The sequence below is a fragment of the Thrips palmi genome, unplaced genomic scaffold, assembly GCF_012932325.1.
Source record: "Thrips palmi isolate BJ-2018 unplaced genomic scaffold, TpBJ-2018v1 HiC_scaffold_18, whole genome shotgun sequence".
NCBI classification, from domain to species: Eukaryota; Metazoa; Arthropoda; class Insecta; order Thysanoptera; family Thripidae; genus Thrips; species Thrips palmi.
Genome location: NW_023144627.1, coordinates 326001 through 345269, shown reverse-complemented (window position 1 = coordinate 345269; position 19269 = coordinate 326001). Strand labels below are relative to the sequence as shown.

The 19269-nt window shown below is 46.8% G+C and overlaps 2 protein-coding genes across 2 annotated transcripts in view; one reads left to right on the top strand and one right to left on the bottom strand.

Annotated features, from left to right (window-relative positions):
• Positions 1-19269, top strand: part of LOC117645446 — a 175436-nt gene that overhangs the window by 90297 nt on the left and 65870 nt on the right. The gene's annotated exons all lie outside the window — the stretch shown is intronic.
• Positions 13508-19269, bottom strand: part of LOC117645264 (NPC intracellular cholesterol transporter 1 homolog 1b-like) — a 34493-nt gene continuing 28731 nt past the window's right edge. Inside the window, exons 20-23 of the mRNA XM_034385327.1 lie at positions 17304-17500; positions 15350-15695; positions 14227-14389; positions 13508-14151 (exon numbers count right to left, since the gene is read on the bottom strand). Coding sequence (XP_034241218.1) covers positions 14045-14151; positions 14227-14389; positions 15350-15695; positions 17304-17500 — 813 coding nt within the window. The 3' untranslated portion in view covers positions 13508-14044. The remainder of the gene's footprint in view (positions 14152-14226; positions 14390-15349; positions 15696-17303; positions 17501-19269) is intronic.

Genomic DNA, 19269 nt, shown 5'->3' with positions numbered 1-19269 from the left:
TATTACAGACAAATAGTCATTGTCACCTTATAAAAATACCAGTCAATATGAAAAACATAATTACAAAAGAATATTAAACAATGCTTGAAGGGGGTTTGAAACTCGGTATTTGTGCATTATCATGACAGAAAACCATTTCTTTCAGGTGGACAGCTGAAATATTGGTTCTCTTGGACGTGTATGCGGGGGGAAGGGGGGAGGAGCGAAAGGCGGGGCAGAATGAAGAGAGAGGTGGGGGAACGCAACACTGATTGGCCAGGAGACTCCCGCCGTTGCGTTGCGTCATTTGAAAGTCTAGAATGAGGCGCCACGCGCGAGGGTCGCGTGTTCAGGCATGAACATAATCTGTTCATTTTTTTCGAACAGTTCGGGGTCGAACACCGCGAGTTCGGGTTCGAGCGAACCGAACAGTCCCGCTGTTCGTTCGAGTTCGCTCGAATGCGAACATGATCGCACATCTCTACGTGTAACACGGTTTGTCCCACGTTATCTAGTGCATGCCTGTCCCACACTTGGATTTTCAGTGCAGTCCATGGGGTATTGTTCTAGCTCAAGTTAAAGAAATTCACTTATTCACATCTGTGTGGTGAAGCCTGCCAACACGCTATTCCGCTATTTCGGCAGTACCCCGGTCGTAAATGGGTATTTTCCTCCTCCCGTGACAATCGGCTATTCCGCTCTCTCGCACTGACGAGAGATCCTATCCTTCCTTGTCATTCGGCCTACCAAACTCTTGATGAGACAACTATAAATTGATAACAAGTTCACTTACCACGAGAGGCCATGACTGAGCTGGCGGGATCGTGACAGCAGAGCAACACCGAATGAGTATTGATGTTGTGTTGTCGAGTAAATTCTGTCAGAGGCGCACGGTCGACGGATACAGTCCGCGAATCCGGCGTTCTGATTGGGCGAGAGTAAACTAGGGAAAACCGCCCGGTGCGAGACCAGAATGGAGGGGGGGGGGATCACTTTCTCTTCCAGCTCAGAGTGTAAGAGGATAGTTTGCATTATCCATTTCCTCGCAAGATCCACTTGCTTCTGAACCTCTTGTGGCAGAATTACAGAGCAGCAGATCGAGTACATCCACAGGCGGCACACAAACACACCACAGTCCAATCCGGTTTCTTGACGGGGTATGTCCTTTGGCGCATTAATGGTCCACTCTCCCCAATGATTGTCTTCATGATGAATGAAAGATATCTTTGCTTCATGAAAACACGCAAGATCTACAACAAAAAAATATTTAGAAAGCCCACTTCTTTAAAATCAGTTTCAAGACAACAAAATAAGTACCGTTAACCGGGGTAACTTGAGACAGCAAGGGTAACTTGAGACACTTCTGCTTTTTCACCTTTTTGGAGCTGCCACCTGGCTTGGCACATTCGGAGGTCAAAACTGCCCTCCCTGTCACCTCCACTTGAACCATCCGCAGCTCTTCCAGCTCCACACTCCATTCCGCCTTAGTAGTATAAATGCCCCGTGGTGACCCGTCGCCATCTTGATTCCCCCAAGTGACCTGTCCTGACCTAACCTTTGGAAGGGTCAAAAATGAGTCATTTTTGGAAAAAAACGTTAACGCTAACGCTAACGTGAAAGCAGATGATACTTATGAGAATGTTTATTGAAATGTATGAATGTGACATTTTGTCAATTTCTTTCAAAGAGTAAACACTCGGAACTCTTTTTTTGACAAATTTCTTACACATGGTAATTCATGAAAATGTCAATTTTAGTATAAATTTTGAATATCCTAACGTGCCATTGTTTTGTGTTAAACATGTTCGCAATGACGGTGGGACACTCATATGTCCAATACCACTTGTGTTGGGTATCATTTTCGTTGTTTCAACGCGAGGATGCACAATTTGGTGGCTAATCACATAAATACTCAATACCCGTAAAAGTTGTGTTCGGTACTAGGGCAAGGCGCCTTGCGGCACGCGGCGTGTCAGCCACATCTCCAAGCGGGGCCGGCCGGCCGGCGCGCCACCCGAACCCGACCTCAAGATAGATAAGCAAGAGTGGCGCACACTGCCGACTGCCGACGCGCCGCTTCTCGAGAGGGGCAGGGGTTGGGGGGGGGGGGGGGGGGGGCTGCACTATGCGTTCACTGTTAAAAAAATTTACTGAAAATTCATAATTTTTTGTAAGAAGTCGATTTACATACATTCAGTCTGAATTTTCATACCAAAACTTTCATACTTCGCGGCAAGGGGAAATAACTTTGAATTTCGGTGTACAAAATTTTGAATTTCGCATGAATTTCGGTGAATTTCAGTGAATTTCAATGAATTTCAATGAATTTCGATGAATTTCGATGACTTTCGATGAATTTCGATGAATTTTGATGAATTTCATTGAATTTCACTGCAAAATTCATGAATTTCACAACAACATTCATGAATTTCATCACAAAATTGAGGAATTTCGGTGTGAGACTTCGTTGCCGCTGGCCTGCAGAGCGACTCCGCATATCACCTTCGTCGCTCCGTCTCTGTCGCACTCATGGGGCGGCCCGCATAAGTGCGAGAGAGACAGAGCGACGAGGCTCTGTGCGGAGTCGGTCGGCAGTCGGCCGGGGAGCTGTGCTGGGAGCTGCGAACGTGTCTGTCTCCCCCAGCGCGCGCAAGGCCGCCAAGCTAGGCGACGAGGCGCGGGCGGCCACGGCTCAGACGAGCCCCGTTTGCACCGGCGGGTTCGGCAATACTCGGCTTCGGCTTTCTCGGACCTCTCTCTCGCACAGAGACTCGGTTGCCGAGCCGGGCCGGCTCGCCACGAGCGGCAGTGCCGGTCTCTAGTCACAAATATACACACACTTTGAAACCGAATGGGGAAGCCCTCTGAGTTTTCACGAGTGCGCGACAAGCTCAGTTGAACCAACGCAAGGGAAAGGGCGCCCGATTCTCCATTGAAAAGTGCAGCCATCCGGCAGTGTGGGTTGCGGGCGAGACCCAACCAGGTAGTCCGGGTCGGCCGAGAGAGGAGCGGTCTTGGCCCCCCAAGGACAATTGCCTCTGGCTGCAAAATGTAAATTCGCTTCTAGAAGTCTAAGAGTAAAATAAAGGAGCTCGTTCAATGCGCCATGAAAAGATGTACGGGAGCAGTTTTGAAATTCAGTTCTAGGTCTAGGCCTTCGGGAGATACACAAGAAAATGTGGTTCTATAATTCCGTAATCAAATTGGGTTAAAACTCAAAAATATCACAAAATCCAAAAATAAAATATGGCGTTAACCGCGTGGACATGAGGAAGCAGAATATGGCGCTTAAAGTGTTGAAAAATTGAAAGCGACAGAAGTTAAAATTGGAGACAATAGGAGGAGTGCACCGCGGCAGGCAGGCCGACCCTCGCACCAACACACATTCACACACACACGCACACTGGCTCACTCTCGGGGGGTCTCGGGGGGGGAAGAGAGAAAACAGACGACAATGGCGTTTTACAATGAGGGGTCTTTGGGATGAATAGTCTTTGTTCACAAGTGGCTCACCCCAGTGATCTAATATTTTGCTTTACATTACAAATCTGAAAATTTCAAATTCGCCTTCCATTCCTTTCACTGCTTCAGAAACATGTTCGAATGAATTTCTAGGCCAATTTTGAGGGCAGCTGAGGTCCCAATATCCTGACGGCGTGGCGGGCGAGGGAGGCTTCTCGGCCCAAGGATGCAGGTCGCCGCCCCGGCTGCCCCCTCCCCTCTCCCCCTCCCCCCTCCCATTCCTTCCCTCGGCAGGGCTCCTTGACCTTGCCTAATTGCGGGAACGTCTGCAAACAGTGTGTCACTTCTCAGGGGACTGGGCCTTTTTCCTGGCCGTTCTTTAGCGAAAACCTTCTCGAACCTTCTGGAACGGCTTTCGGACGGCCCCCTGGCCGCCCGGGCATGACGTAGGTGAGTGCTCACAGCACGCCTAGCAACGCGACGGAAACGCGGGGATACATTCGCGCCAAGCCAAGGGATGAACATGGCTACTTTTGAGTCCCGACGCCGCGGTAATTTTTTCAGGGCCTTCCAGCCGCAACGGCCACTCAATGCTAGACGGGGTTGCTTAGGTCTGTAGACGGTCATGTAGACCAAATCTAGACCGAGAAAAATCGAATGCTTCCGACGGTATTAGAAGCCAGGCTGCTTCAGCCTAAGCGCGCACACCGGAGAGCTCTTACCGCATTAAATTACAAGAAAATTGCATGAAAATGATTGTTTTTCAATGCACTTCCACGTTTTGTACAACTATTATTTAGTTTTTGTATCAATTGATATACTTTTATCCATTTAAATGAATCTTAATTACTTTTGGACCATAATTCACGTGGTTTCTTGAATTCCGGATCAAATATCATGAATTTCAACGAATTTCAGACCGCAATTCATGAATTTCGATGAATTTCAATGAATTTCGGACCGAAATTCATGAATTTCAATGAATTTTGATGAATTTTAGACCGAAATTCATGAATTTCAATGAATTTCGTGAATTTCAATGAATTTCAATGAATTTCGATGAATTTCAATGAATTTCGGCTTGAAATTCATGAATTTTGAATTTCGGTGTACGAATTTTCAGGAGTTATTTCCCCTTGCTTCGCGGTCTGAAAGTTTCAGACGACGTTAGTCTGAATTTTCAGATCAACATGTAGTATGAAAAATGATACCAGTCGGTCTATTTTATCAGACTAAGTTGTTCGAAGACATTGAACAGTCGCACTTAAAAATGCCACTCTGTAGAGTAGAACACAAATCGGCGAACTTTTGCCATCGGTTTATCGAAGACGCTCAGCGGATCGTCTTGGCTCAAAAATTAGGTACACGGCAGTAGACTCCTACTTGCATAGGAGGTGAAGAGGCTAGAGGTGACTGCTGAAATGCGAGGGAGAGCGGCCTAAGCCCACCACGCGCCGACCCGTGGCCATGCGCGAGAGTGAAATTGTATTCTTTGTTATTTAGCTTATACTGCACTTATTAACCTGAATCTTGCTTTGGTGCCCTCATGCCCTTTCAGACAATCACTTGGAATAAGTTTGTAACAAAATATTCGCAATTTCGCCTTCAAGTGGCAATTTTAGCTCCAAGAGATCATCCATGCGACACTAGCGCCACCTAGCGGATAGAGCAATAAGTGTCCATTTCGGAGCTCTGAAACATTCTCTATGCTTTTACGACACTAAACGTAAATATTATTTGAAATACAACAGTAGTATTGATAAAAGTTCTGAGAAAATCGAAAAATGTACAAAGGGGACGGGGTTTTTTCACTCGTTTTTCGATTTCACAAGTATGAATTTAGTTTTCGGACGACAATGTAAAAAACTTGATAGCCATCGCTCTAAATATTCAGACTTGCTAGTCTAAATTCAAATTTCAGACAACAGGTCAAACTTTTCAGACAGTTGGTCTTAATATTCGCACCATTTTATGAATTTACGATTCAGACCACCAAGTAAGACGAAATCAGTCTGAATTTTCATATTTTTTTTAACAGTGTTCTACGCACTCAAGGCTCAAGTGCGTGCGTGTGTAGACTGCTGCGGGGTGTGGCGGGGCGCGGTGGGAGGTGGCGTCTCGGCAAGGGAATGGGCGAGGGGGGGCAGCTACGCGATGCATGCTAGCAGCGTCTCGTAACGACGCGCAACGCGAGGGACGCACGACGCACTTCATGAGCACTTGCTAGCTGGGTGTCGAGGTTATACACCGCGCGCGCAACCCGAGCCCCCGCAGCCGCCCCGATTCATGATGCGGCGGGCGACGGCACGGGCGGCGCGGCACGCTGCGGGCCCTCCGCTCATAATCTTCTAGGCAGGCAAGCCAGCCCCTGGCTTGCCAGCGAGGCGCTCGGCCTCTTCTAGGCTTGCTAGTCAGGCAACGAGGCAACTGCTGCCTGGCTAGCCGGAAACTCGGTCAGGACTGTGAGGCGCGTGAGGTGCGCTTAACGGAGGAGGCGGAGCGCCTGCGAGGTAGGCAGGCCCGCCGCGCTCCGTGCCGCGCCGGGCGCCTGGGAGGCCACTGCGCTCTGTCCCCAGGTGACGCATCGGGGTGCATCGGACTCAGCACAGTGTCCCCAGGTGACGCATGGGCCTGCTTGCTGTCTCCCGAAGCGCCTAGTCAGACGGATATCATTGGCTTTATTTTTAGGGAGTTTTGTCGTTTTATGAATTTTTTTGTGTTTTCAGTTTTTTCTTTACAGTGCACCCTCATCGAGGTGAGTTGAGATACACCTGCATCCACAAACCCACTCGCTTCGCATTGCGCGCAGCACAAGTTTTGGAGCTGTGAGAGCCTACGGTATCATTATGGCAAGGTGCCCAGGCCCTTTGGGGAATTTTTTGAGGCTTGGACAACCGAACTTCTCTACATCAAAGATTTTCTTTTAGGGTAAGAGGAATTGAAGAATTCTCTTCTTCTCATCCCCCTTCACGTAGAGGAAGTCATACTCCGCCGACATCTCGCTCAAATCTGAGGGAGCCTGTCATAGGGCGAGAAGCCAGTTTCCCAGGGGAAAGGGGAAAGCAAACGCCTCACGATGTACTTGTTTTGGCGCAGTTGCTTCTCTGGGATCTCATCTCCGGGGGAGGGTGGAGCGAAGGTGGCCGACTTGTGGATCTGGGCCGCTTCGTTCTGTTCATAGAACGAAACCTCCTTGAGAACATACTCCCCGTACTTGCCCCGGAGCATCTGAATGTCACAGATAGCGTAAGTCATCGTGCTGATTGTACTGGTCAGCGACTGAACGAAGAATGATGCTCCTGCGGTCGGGGGCCTGGATTTATACCCTGCGCTAGCGCCGCGGGCCCCGGGCCCCGGGGGGGGCGGCACGCGGGGGCCCCTGCCCCGGCGGCAAGCCCCCGGGTTGCCGGGGGTCCCCCGGCGCAGTCGGCAACAGGAACGCTCCGGCTACCGGGAAACCTCGCGTGAGGGCGGAGGGCGCAACGGAGGGGCGGGGCCGCGGGGGGCAGGCCCGCCCCCCGGGCCCCCGGGCCCTGGGGGGCCCCTGCGCCTTCCCCTCCGGGGGTGCCCCCCCCCCCCCCCCCCCCCCCCCCCCCCCCAACCCCCCCCCCCACCCCCCCCCCCCCCCCCCCCCCCCCCAAAAACCCCCCCCCCTTTTTTTTTTCACCCCCCCCCCCCCCCCCCCCCCCCCCCCCCCCCAACCCCCCCCCAAAACCCCCCCCCCCCCCCCCCCCCACCCCCCCCCCCCGGCCCCCCCCCCCCCCCCCCCCCACCCCCCCCCCCCCCCCACCCCCCCCCCCCCCCCCCCCCCCCCCCCCCCCGCCCCCCCCCCCAACCCCCCCGCCCCCAAACCCCCCCCCCCCCCCCCCCCCCCCCCCCCCCCCCCCCCCCCCCCCCCCCCCCCCCCCAAAACCCCCCCCCCCCCCCCCCCCCCCCACCCCCCCCCCCCCCCCCCCCCCCCCCCCCCCCCCCCCCCCCCCCCCCCCCCCCCCCCCCCCCCCCCCCTTTCATTCTTCCCCTTCATGCCGACACGTGTTTGATATCATTTCCCCGGGCTGAAATTTTTTTCAGGAATTATTGGCAATACTCCCCCATCATGTCTTGTCCGGGGGAAAAAACTGTCTGAGAGATGCTGCTGGTCCAGAGACCCCCCCCTTCGCCCCCTCCCCTCTCCCCCCCCGGTGTATTCTGAATTTGCATAACACCTGTTGTCATCGCTTCAAGACTATGTCTAGTGACAAGAAATAATATTTGAGAGATTTTGACGTCCTACGTTTTATTTATGGTTGTCGCAAAATCGAAAACTAATTGAATTTGGCCGGCCGTTCGAACGACCGTTGCGCCCTCTGCCGGCCAAACCCGGGCTCCACCCCTTCCGCGCGTTCAATCTTGTCACTTTCGTTCACGCGTCGCAGTGGTGAAGACGTGAGGGCGTGCGTGTGTGTGGCCTTTGATCTGAAAGAAATGGATCCATTTGATTGTGATTTGGATTACGAGCCTGACCAGGGGGGAGGGACCAACTCATCGCGGATCTGACAGTTTCTTCTGACGAGGAAAAAGTGCCGGAGGAGGCGGAAAAAGACGGAGGAGCTCGACTTGAATGTAAGCGGGAGCGAGTATACTGAGGTGAGTGCATCGCTTGTAGCGTCCTGTCGTTTCGTCCTCTTTCTATATGTATTTTCCTCAATGTGAGTGTGTTTCCGAGTTACCTCAGAAAACCCCTTTTTGTAGAGGTAATATTTTTGTGTCGCAAGTGTTAAAATCATGAGATCTGGGCTCGGCGTACCTTGCGCCATGCGGTCGTGGGGCGCACCGGCATGCCTCTGCCTGTTCACTTGTTTTTGTGTTCTCTCGTTTCGATTGCACACGCCGGGCGAACGCGTGTCGGCTCACATTTTATGACGGCATGATAAAGGTTTGATTTTTGAACCTGGTTACTGGGGCGGTTAAAAACGCCGGGGAAAAAGAGGGGGGACGTTGGGAGTACAAGGTGATATCGGCAATTCATTTAACCGGGACGGCCGCAGGTTTTTTTAAGTTTTTTAAAAATTTCTTTGGGGGGAAAAGCAATTTTTGCCAAACTGTTGCCGTGGGTGAAAGGGAAAAAATTTTTCAGAAAAACCCTTGTGGCTCTTGACGTAAGGGGATTTTTTAGGTTTTAAGACAAAATCTTTTTGCAAATTAAGGTCCCGGGGGGTGGCTCCGCCGAACCATCACAAATGAGGTCACCCCCCCTTTGGGTTTTTTTTCCTTTTGGAAAAATCTTTAATTTTCATTTTTTAAAAAGTGCTTTTTTTATTTTCGAGACTTTGGGGAAGGTGAACCGGAACTCGCAACCCCCCCCGCCCCCTTTTTATTTGATCGTCGAAAAAACTACTGGTTCAGGGTCATTCCTGGGGGTTCAACCCTGCTGAAAGGGGGTAAAGGGGAAGAACCCCCCAAGAAATTTATGTCCACAAGTTTAAAGAAAAGGTGTCCCGGGACGGGTTTGGGTAATACAGGATTATGGTAAAAAAGGGAGCCAATTTTCCCAATCACGCCTAACTCCCCCCCCCGGGGGGGAAAGAAAACCTTGTAAGGAAAACCAAGGAAGGGGGTTCGCCCCTTTTTATTGGGTCAAGTGTCCCGACTTTTTTATGTTTTTTAGGGGGGGAAAATTTTTTATTTTTAACGAAGTGTTTTGTTCGAAAATCTCCGGAAAGGAAAGAAAAATTTTGTTGCCAACTTTAGCTTTTTTTGTGTTGGGAAAGGAAAAAATTTGTTAAAAATTTAATTTAAAAATTTTTTTTGATTGAATCAAAATCCTACTTTCCCCCAATTTTTAAACACGATTTTTTTAGGTTTTCCCCTAGTGGGGTTTGTTATTTTTTTTGGTGAAAGGGCCCTTTTTTTTTTTAATTTAGTTAAGATAGTGGTGAAGCCTGTCTGATAGTAATTTTGGTGAGCTTTCAAGAATTTTCCTTCTTTTATTTGGGTGATAGAAACTGAAAGCATCATTGAGTCAAACCAGCGCAGTTCACTTTTATATTGATTAGAAACATCTTTTGGGTGTGAGTGATTAATCTTTATCATAACTATGATGGGAATGAGCCTCTCGTTATGTTTTAGTGGAGTGACACTGTTGAATTAATTTATTTCTGACCTATGTTGAGTTGGGCAGTTTAACCTTATAGTGTGTGAGTCGGTTTTGGTAATGATATCTTATCACAAGCAGCTGCTCAGTCTGTATTAACTTGCTGAGTGCCCCATTGATTTTAAATAGAGTTTATGTAGTGGAGAAGCTTCTCTGATAGTTATTTTGATGAGATTTTAAAAATTTTTGATCTAATTTTGAGTGAAAGAGTCACTCATTTTATCGGCTCTTATTCCAACGGAACAAGACACTAAATTGTTTGTACTGTAAGATTGACTTTTGTCTCCTTCTGTTTTCATCTATTTGAGCTTAAGCACATTTGGTATTTAGAGGCCAGAGTACCTTTTAATAAGAAAAGTGTAGAATTTATGAAGAAAAGTTGACATTTTGTTACTTTTACTTCAGAGAACTATTTTTTATTTTTGCAACTTATTTTGAGTTAGAGTGATAGACTCTCAGCAAGAATAGGAAGGGAATGAGCCTCTCGTTTTGTTTGTTCTCGGTCGCTTGGGTGAAGCGGCCAGAGGACCCTGACCTCTCCTATGGAAGCCATCTTGGTGGCCTGACCAATCAGATTGAAGAAGACTATGGTCCAGGCTCATTCATCACAGAATTCTGCGCTGGAGGACCAAAGAATTATGCTTTTAAAGTGGCCGTTGGTGGGGATTTACAGAACATCAACATTCAAAAGATGATCATTATTTGTGTCACCAATTTGTTCCAGATTTGCCAGCAAGCCGCAGGGGAGCCTCATAAACCCAACCACAAGTCCCACCATCTGCAGGAGCGCACCCACAAGGGCCCTGATCATCCCTCCGGACCCCCCGAACACAAAGACAAGCCCCACCACCCGCACAAGCGCTCCCCCCATGGCCCTCATCATCCCCCCGAACCAAACCACAAGCCCAACCACCTGCACAAGCGCTCTCCCCATGGCCCTCATCATCCCCCCGAACCAAACCACAAGCCCAACCACCTGCACAAGCGCTCTCCCCATGGCCCTCATCATCCCCCCGAACCCAACCACAAGCCCCACCACCTGCCCAAGCGCTCCCTCTCTGGCAGGCCACCAAAGCCCAAGCCCGCACCGAAGATCTAGGCTCCCAAGCCAGTGTTGCACACCGACCTGAAGAAGAAGTACGTAGCAAAACCGAGGGGTCCTATTCAAAAGATCTTATCTGCGCGTTCCCCCAAGACAATCTTATCTTAAACGCTGGCAAATTTCACTCAGTTTGATCATTTGATACAGCTACAAATCAATGTGATTAAATTCACTGAAATTATGTAAAGATGAAAGATCAAAGAAACCAATAGGGCATGCAGAAATATATCCCGCTTACTCTCGTACCCATCCCAAATGGTCAAACTGAGTGAAATTCGCCTGCGTTTAAGATAAGATTGTCTTGGGGGGGAACGGGCAGATAAGATCTTTTAGGACCTCTCGAAACGTCCACTTATTACCTAACGCTTTTCTACAGCTCTTTTCTTCTTAATCCTTATGACTGTCAGTGAGTGCGAGAAAAGCAGAAGACGTTACGTAACATGTACATTAACCAACGACATTTATTGCACCCCGCACTACTGAATTCCTACGAAAAATGTTTTTGCAATTTGTGAATGAGATCGTCTTTTCCGCTTGCAGGGGGTTAGGGCATCTTCTTGGAGACGGACGTTGATGAAGTCCCGAGTTATGAGCGACGTGTTTTCGAAGTCACCGCGTCAGGCATATCTTGAATGAACATTAATACATTTTGAAACGCTGTTTTAATTTTCCTATTTTACCACATTCCTGGCGGCATTAGAAGAGCGCACAACTAATGTGAGAACTAAGTAATCGACTTAAAACGCAAGTCTTTATAGGCATACAGGACATGAGCCCCGTCCCGTTTGAGCCCCGATGGTCTGAGCCCCGACCTGAGCCCCAACCTGTGCCCGGGTTGAGCCCCGACTTGAGCCCCGACCCAAGCCCCAATTTCCAGAGCCCGGATTGAGCCCCGACCTGAGCCCCGTTTGAGCCCCATTTGAGCCCCGCGACCTGAAATCACGCATTTTTGCATAATTTATTGCTATGGGGCTCAAGTGGGGCTCAAATGGGGCTCAAACGGGGCTCAGGTCGGGGCTCAATCCGGGCTCTGGAAATTGGGGCTTGGGTCGGGGCTCAACCCGGGCTCAGGTCGGGGCTCAGACCATCGGGGCTCAAACGGGACGGGGCTCATGTCCTGTATGCCTCTTTATAGTCTCAAATAGTAATGGATATAGGCTGTTGACGGGAAAATTGCGAGAATAGTCAAAATTTGCCTGTTTGTACTCTCCAGAAGGCAAATAAAGTTATTTTATTAAAAAAAGGTGAATATTCCGAGTTTTGGGGAATCTTCGGAAATGTTCCCGGGAATTTATTGGGAACGTTCACCAAAATGATCGTTCCCGGGAAATTAAAACACTGTTCATCAGAATCTAAGTAGGCCCGCCTTACCAGCGTCTAGACCACTCTAAAACAGGCTGCCCTTTCCGCACGATTGCAGCAGCACGAATTCACAAAGCATGTTCTTAAATTTTGGACTAAAAGTGTGAAATTTCAGCTAGAAGGCAGTGCGAATTTTAAGACTTGGCCATGTCTGAATTTTAAGGGGGCAGTAGCACTTTGTGCACGCTTTTTCAATTTTTTTTCAAATTTTTTGTTTGCACCTGAATTAAAAAGACTTCCATGAATGCTAGAGACAAACGGCAGTAACCATGTAAAAGATCAAACTTTTTGCAACAATTTAAAAAACAAAAAAATATTTTGTTTTAGCATAAGGGGAGGCACTTATATGAGGGACGTAACAAAGGTCTGCAAAATCATACATGGTGTCACTGCGCGCACGATTTCAGCCAAAGTTTTCAACTTTTTTTCAATCGGTAAAGTGCATATAAAAGAGCATAAAATTGCCTACAAAATGAACCACGGGGGTTAATATCGGATGGAAAATGTTACTAGATATTTAGTATCGAACAAGAAAAATTCATTCAATGGAAAATTTGTGAAAAATGACCTTTTTCTACCAGCGTTTTTGGCCCGATGTTAATCCCCGTGGTTCATTTTGTAGACAATATTATGCTCTTTTTTATGCACTTATGCAGTTATACGCACTTACGCACTTATACATTGATAATTCTTATGTGTGAATCTGATTTTCAATTATCAAAATGTGAACACCCTGCAATGCGATGAGCATGATCATTGGAATATTTTTTATTGTTATATAAAGTCTTACAGAAGTGTATAAATAAAAAAAGGCATAAGTGCAATAAATAACCAAGTTAGCGACTTCATCACAGTTAAGGGGGGACATCACTCCAAAAACAGTGCTTTTGTAAAAACGTCATAAAAACCAAACGGAAAGAGAAAAATTGTTCATATTTTAACAGATTAAGTATAAAACAACACAAAGTCAATCCGCCAGGGCAGTACAGCGCTTTCGTTGAAAACACATTTTTGAGTGTTAGGTTAGACCATTTCGCACTGTTGCAGCGCTGGACGCCAAACGGTTTAACCTAGAACATTGAAATTTGGTGACAGCCTTCCAGAGATGTCTGGCTATGGTGGGAACCTCAATCACATTTCAAAAATCATTTTAAGTTGTGTTTGTTACATACCAAAAAATATTGTTCAATTTTTTTGGTCAAAATTGTTCAATTTTAAACGTTAAAAAAATAATAAAAATTGACCAATGCAAATTATTTTGCTACCCACCATAGCGGCATGTCGTAGAAGCTTCCATGCTAAATCTCCCCGCTGTAGCTCAAAAACTGCGCCCTAGAGGCCTGCAACCGTTTGCAATTTCATGTTCCGAGAAAAACGCGATCAAAGTTGGGGAAACTGGGCTTTTCCCCTATGCATGTTTGCGGCGCACAACGTACTAAAACTGCAATTTTTTGAATTCCGGAATGCGGTTTTCACCATTCGACGCAGAAAGGAATGGTCTATAATATAAACTAATAAAAAAAAGTTGCAATTTTTGATCATTTTGGAGTGATGTCCCCCCTTAACTCAAAGGAAGGTTTCGTAATACGATGAAAACGAAGGCTTCGTAAAATGTACGAAAAAAAAGCCTCGAGTCATGTAGTCAAATCCTTCGCACTACGAAGCAAATACCTTTCATTTTCTTGCAGGGATCCTTAACTTACCTCAAAACGGCATCGTGACGTTATCGTACAAGCCAAAGTTATAACACGTAACTTCTGACTTTATTTTTCTTGTTTCTCGAGTTCGTGTGGCGATATTCTAGGGAGTACTTGCAACAGTCCGTACCCTTCCTTAACCTTTAGCGAACATTTTTTTTAAATGTTGCGTTATGAAAGCAGTGTTAGCTAAATGCTAAGTTAAGGATCCCTGTTTTCTTCGGAGTTTTGGTGCAGATGCTGCTTCGCCGGCTTTCGTGAGAAAATGTACTACAATCAGTCGACCTATATTGTGCGCCTCTGAAGACATTACTGCCTCGTGTAATTTGAAGCAGTGTCAGGGCCGCCATTTAGAAGTGCGTCTTGCCGCTGCCAGTTTGCGATGTCTTGTAGTCGAGCTGGGTTCACTTTCGGACCTGAACAGGACAAAATAATTACTTTCGGACAGCTGTTACTGGTGCGAACTGAGACCTCAAAGTAGTTCTACCCACCAACGAAGCTTAAAACGACTGGCAGGAGAATGAGTCCGTGCAGGGCGCCGAGGATGACCATCGTGAGGTACATTCTGAAGTAAAAGACTTCCATGATTTGCACCGGAGCGAAGGCCAGGATAACGATGCCAGAGAACTTGGTGAGGAAAATGCCGGAAAAGACCTGTGACAGGCAACATGGGACATGGGCTCATTCGAATCTGAGTACGGAGACTGTCACACGCTTAAAACCTTACGAATAAGTATTTTGAGCTTTGATGTACGAAGAAATAGTATATGAATTACGAACGATTTTCAAAGTATAAGTTTCCATTTGCTCAAAATACCTACCTACTATACTACCTTACTGTACTACTTCTCTACTCTACAAACTGAAGTGTGTACTCTGAGTACACACGCACAGATGCATAAGTTATAGGTGTGCACTCAGCAAGGTATGCATCTGTTAATGTGTACTCAGCAAAGTATGCATCTGACGATGTGTATTCCTGCAAGTTCACTGAAAACGTAAAGGTCGGACTCATGGCCAAATTATGGCGTGACCAACAGTCACGCCAAAAATTGGCGTGACACGAAATTCACGCCAAAAAACGGCGTGACATGTGAGTCAAGCCCTCATTAGGCGTGAATGACAACGCGTTTTATGAGACAAGTCACGCCAAAAAGCGGCATGACAAGAAATTCACGCCAATTTTTGGCGTGAATTTTTGAGTCACGCCGATTTTTGGCGTGACTTTTCTGTCATGCCGTTTATTGGCGTGACACTTTATTCACGCCCCTGCAGCGGCACGAAGTGACGCCGATAGATTTTCAGTGTTCCCTGATATTCCAAACGCTATGAATATAGCACGTATGGTGCAATGCCCTGAGATATCGCACCATTCGTGCAATGCCATAGTCAGCCATATTGCAATGCATCCCGAAAATGCCCTATGCTATAATGAACAGGAATGGGAAGGCATTGCACTTAATGTGCAATGCAAAAGCATTGCACCAACTGACGCTATACTCACAGCGTTTGGATTCTCAGTGTATGCATCTGTAGATGCGTACTGAGTATACACACTTCGGTTCGTAGAGTGGTTTGTAAGGTTTCGAGGTTGTATTCCGAGCGTAGTCTTACCGAGGCGCCCATGTCAACGAGGGCTTCCTGCGCCCGGGCGATGCGCGTGGGCGCGGTGGACTTCTGGAAGGCGTGCATGACGTGCGAGTTGAACTCGACGGCGATCCCCATTGCCACGACCAGGTTGACGGCGGACAGGGCGTTGAGGTCGATGCCCCACAAGTACATGACGGCCACCATCTCGAGCTGCATCACGATGACGATGGCGCTGACGATGGACGAGGCCACCAAGTCGAAGCCGTTGAGGAGGGTCATGATGAGGAACAGCAGGCACAGCGACTGCAGCATGGACCCCGCCATGACCCACACTATGCTGAGGTACTGCTCGTAGTACACGTAGAACACGCTGACGAGAAAAGAACAGACTTGTTGAGAGCTATTTCGTAACGAACGTAATGTGTGCACAGTTTTTCAACGAATGCTTTGTCATACTCTACAAATCAAAGAGTGTGCATAGTATGCTCTAACTGGAGCATGCCTGCAAGCACGCTCTAGCTAGCGCATGCCTGCCAAGTATGCACTAACTAGTGCATACATGCCATGTACACGCTTCCTGATGCAGAAAACTCCCTATACCTTATGCAGTAAATGTATGCTTCAGTTAGCGTGTACATGGCATGTATGCACTAGTTAGTGCATGCTTGGCAGGCATGCGCTAGTTAGAGCGTGCTTGCAGGCATGCTCCAGTTAGAGCGTACCATGTACACTCTTTGATTTGTAGAGTATTCTACAGACAGACAATTCGTTACTTCCGTTGCAATGTTGATCTACGCATGATGTGACATACTGATTTAACGACAGGGTCACGTTCCAGCGAATGCAAAACGTGTTCAAACGAACGAGGCAAAATTCAAATTCTACCAATGTGACGTCATTCATTGAATAACAGTATACGACATAGGGTGCTCTTGATATCATGTGAGTGTTCTTATTTTGAAGATCAAATTGATCTGAAATTGACATGGCTGTGACAGCTGCAAATAACTGGCTTTGAGAAGAGGGGAAAAATAATTCCGAATCCTGTTAGGGACTGCCCAACCCTTCACTGTTAAAAACGAGGGGGTATGCGCTCTCCGAACCTGTGTACCGACTATTACGCTATTACGCTCTATTACGCCACAAATTAATCGGAATTTAGCTAAAAACGGCCTAAAACACAACAAAATTGATAAAATTTTGACAATTTCGGCTATTACGCGACTATTACGCGTATTATTACGCGTGCTATCACAGATAGAGTGAACCGACTTACGCGAGTGCATACCCCCTCGGTTAAAAATAATCGTAAATTTACGACATTTTGTAGAACAATTATGTCGTTTTTAAACGACATATTTTGTTACGACTTAAGTCGTAAATATACGACTTGAGTCGTAAATGTACGACAGATTTGTCGCTAATTTTGATAGCGACACGTTTCGTTTTCAAACGAATTAAGTCGTAAATTTACGACTTAATCGTAAGTTTACGAACAATCGTAAATTATCTTTGGAACATGTCGTACAGTTATGACTTCAGTCGTACATTTACGACTCTTGTCGTAAATTTGTGTTATGAATCGTAAATAAACGACGCAAATCGTAAATAAGTGAGCAAAATTGTAACTTTTCACCAACTTTTCGGGGATTTCAGGTGTCAACATATGTAATCGCGATTACGACATTGTCGTAGAGAAATGATATTTTAGTCGTTCTGTTACGACGAAGTAGTTGAAGAACGATTTCCGTCGCTATGAAAATTAGCGACTTTTTTGTCGCTAATTTACGACAGAATTTCTAACAGTGATTCCTTACTGACAGAGACCCACACTGACAAAACCTTGCCGAGTATTTGTGGAATGTGTGTGTAACAGGAATATGCAAGGAAGAAGTTATTTCCCTTCTCTAAATAAAGCCGTCTTTAAGCCTGGGAACACTGCACATTTCAACCGCCTAATTTCGACTTTTGATAATACCTATAGGGGAATACGCTGACGTGTTTCTCCAGTTGCAGTTCTGAGTTTATCTTCTTTTCTATCTGTTCTGCGATTTTCCGCCCCGCCCGAATGGCCTCGTAGAAGTCCGGCGACGTCCGCACCGGCGTGTGGTAGCCCATGAAGTACGAGTCGCCGATGTCCGCCAGGCCCGATTCGTCCAAGACGTAGTTCAGGCCCTGCAAAACGCATAGTGTCATTGGCTTTGATCACTCTCAGTCTCGTATTGACTTTTAACCTCTTGCCATAAAATTTTTTGTGCGAACGTAATATGTACTATTTTCTCTTTAGCTGTGCATTATTTTGTTCATTGTATAATGTATTAGTCCATTAAACCTGACTTTTTGTAATTTGCAATGTACTTTTCAATTTCCACATGATCTATTGAGAGTTTTACCTTTACAAGGTAGGTTTACGCCAGACCGCATCTTGTCGTAACAGGCTTCGCGATATCTCGCTGCCTGTTCCTCCAATCCGCGGCTGGCGTACCTACCTTGGCCTGCGGCGCTAGCCTGCCTTCGGCAGGCAATGCTTGTCCACCGTCGGTTACTTCTCATTTCTTGCATACTGGGGGGCTCCGCCCCCCAAACCTCCCTTTATTCTAGATAGAGTTGCTTCATCTACAAATTACACGATCTTGACCCTTGTAACTTTTTAACTTGTCGGGGCTGGGGTCACCGCCCCCCCCAGGCCCCCCTTCCATCAAGGCAGGCGAGATCTGCTTGCAGAAAACTCGATTTTTCGCCGTTTTTAGGGTGTTTTTCGGCTATAAAAACTGAACCAGTTGAGCTAGGATAATGAAATTTCGCGTGTGCCGAGCCAAGAACATATCTAATGAGCCTGCAAAATCTCAGCAAGATCGGCCGAGCCGTTCAGGAGGAGTAGTGCGCACAGACACACACACACGCAGACAGACAAAACTTTTCAACCCCACTGGAGTAACGGGCTTCGCTATCGCTCAGCCAAAAAAGACTAAAATTGTGCGTAGTTAACGAGAAAATAGTATATTTTACGTTTGCTCAAGAAACGTCATAAGCAAGAGAGAAAAAGGTCTACACTGTTAAAAATAATCGTAAATTTACGACATTTTGTAGAACAATTATGTCGTTTTTAAACGACATATTTTGTTACGACTTAAGTCGTAAATATACGACAGATTTGTCGCTAATTTTGATAGCGACACGTTTCGTTTTCAAACGAATTAAGTCGTAAATTTACGACTTAATCGTAAGTTTACGAACAATCGTAAATTACCTTTGGAACATGTCGTGCAGTTATGACTTCAGTCGTACATTTACGACTCTTGTCGTAAATTTGTGTTATGAATCGTAAATAAACGACGCAAATCGTAAATAAGTGAGCAAAATTGTAACTTTTCACCAACTTTTCGGGGATTTCAGGTGTCAACATATGTAATCGCGATTACGACATTGTCGTAGAGAAATGATATTTTAGTCGTTCTGTTACGACGAAGTAGTTGAAGAACGATTTCCGTCGCTATGAAAATTAGCGACTTTTTTGTCGCTAATTTACGACAGAATTTCTAACAGTGTATAGATCTCAGAGTGTTCTCCAGCGGGGCGCATAATCGCGGCCCAAATAGAAGTCTTGAGTCATGGGAAAGCACGGAAATTCCATTGCGTCCCCTTGGACGCCTCACGTCCCTGCACTGACCCTACACTGGTTAAACTAAAGCGTAACTCGTAGAAGTCCGGCGACGTCCGAGTTCTACGCCGAGTGTGTCGCGCAATGTGCACGACACAGTGTGCTTGAGTCGTGCACCAAGTTACGCTTGCAGACATTACGCTTGAAATGAATCATGGATTGAAAATTCCCCCACGTATTTAGATAGGGAGAAACTTGGCGGATGCTGTTACGCTTGATTTCAAGCGTAAACTGATATAATACAACGCTTTAGTTTTACCAGTGTAACGGGACTGAAATGACA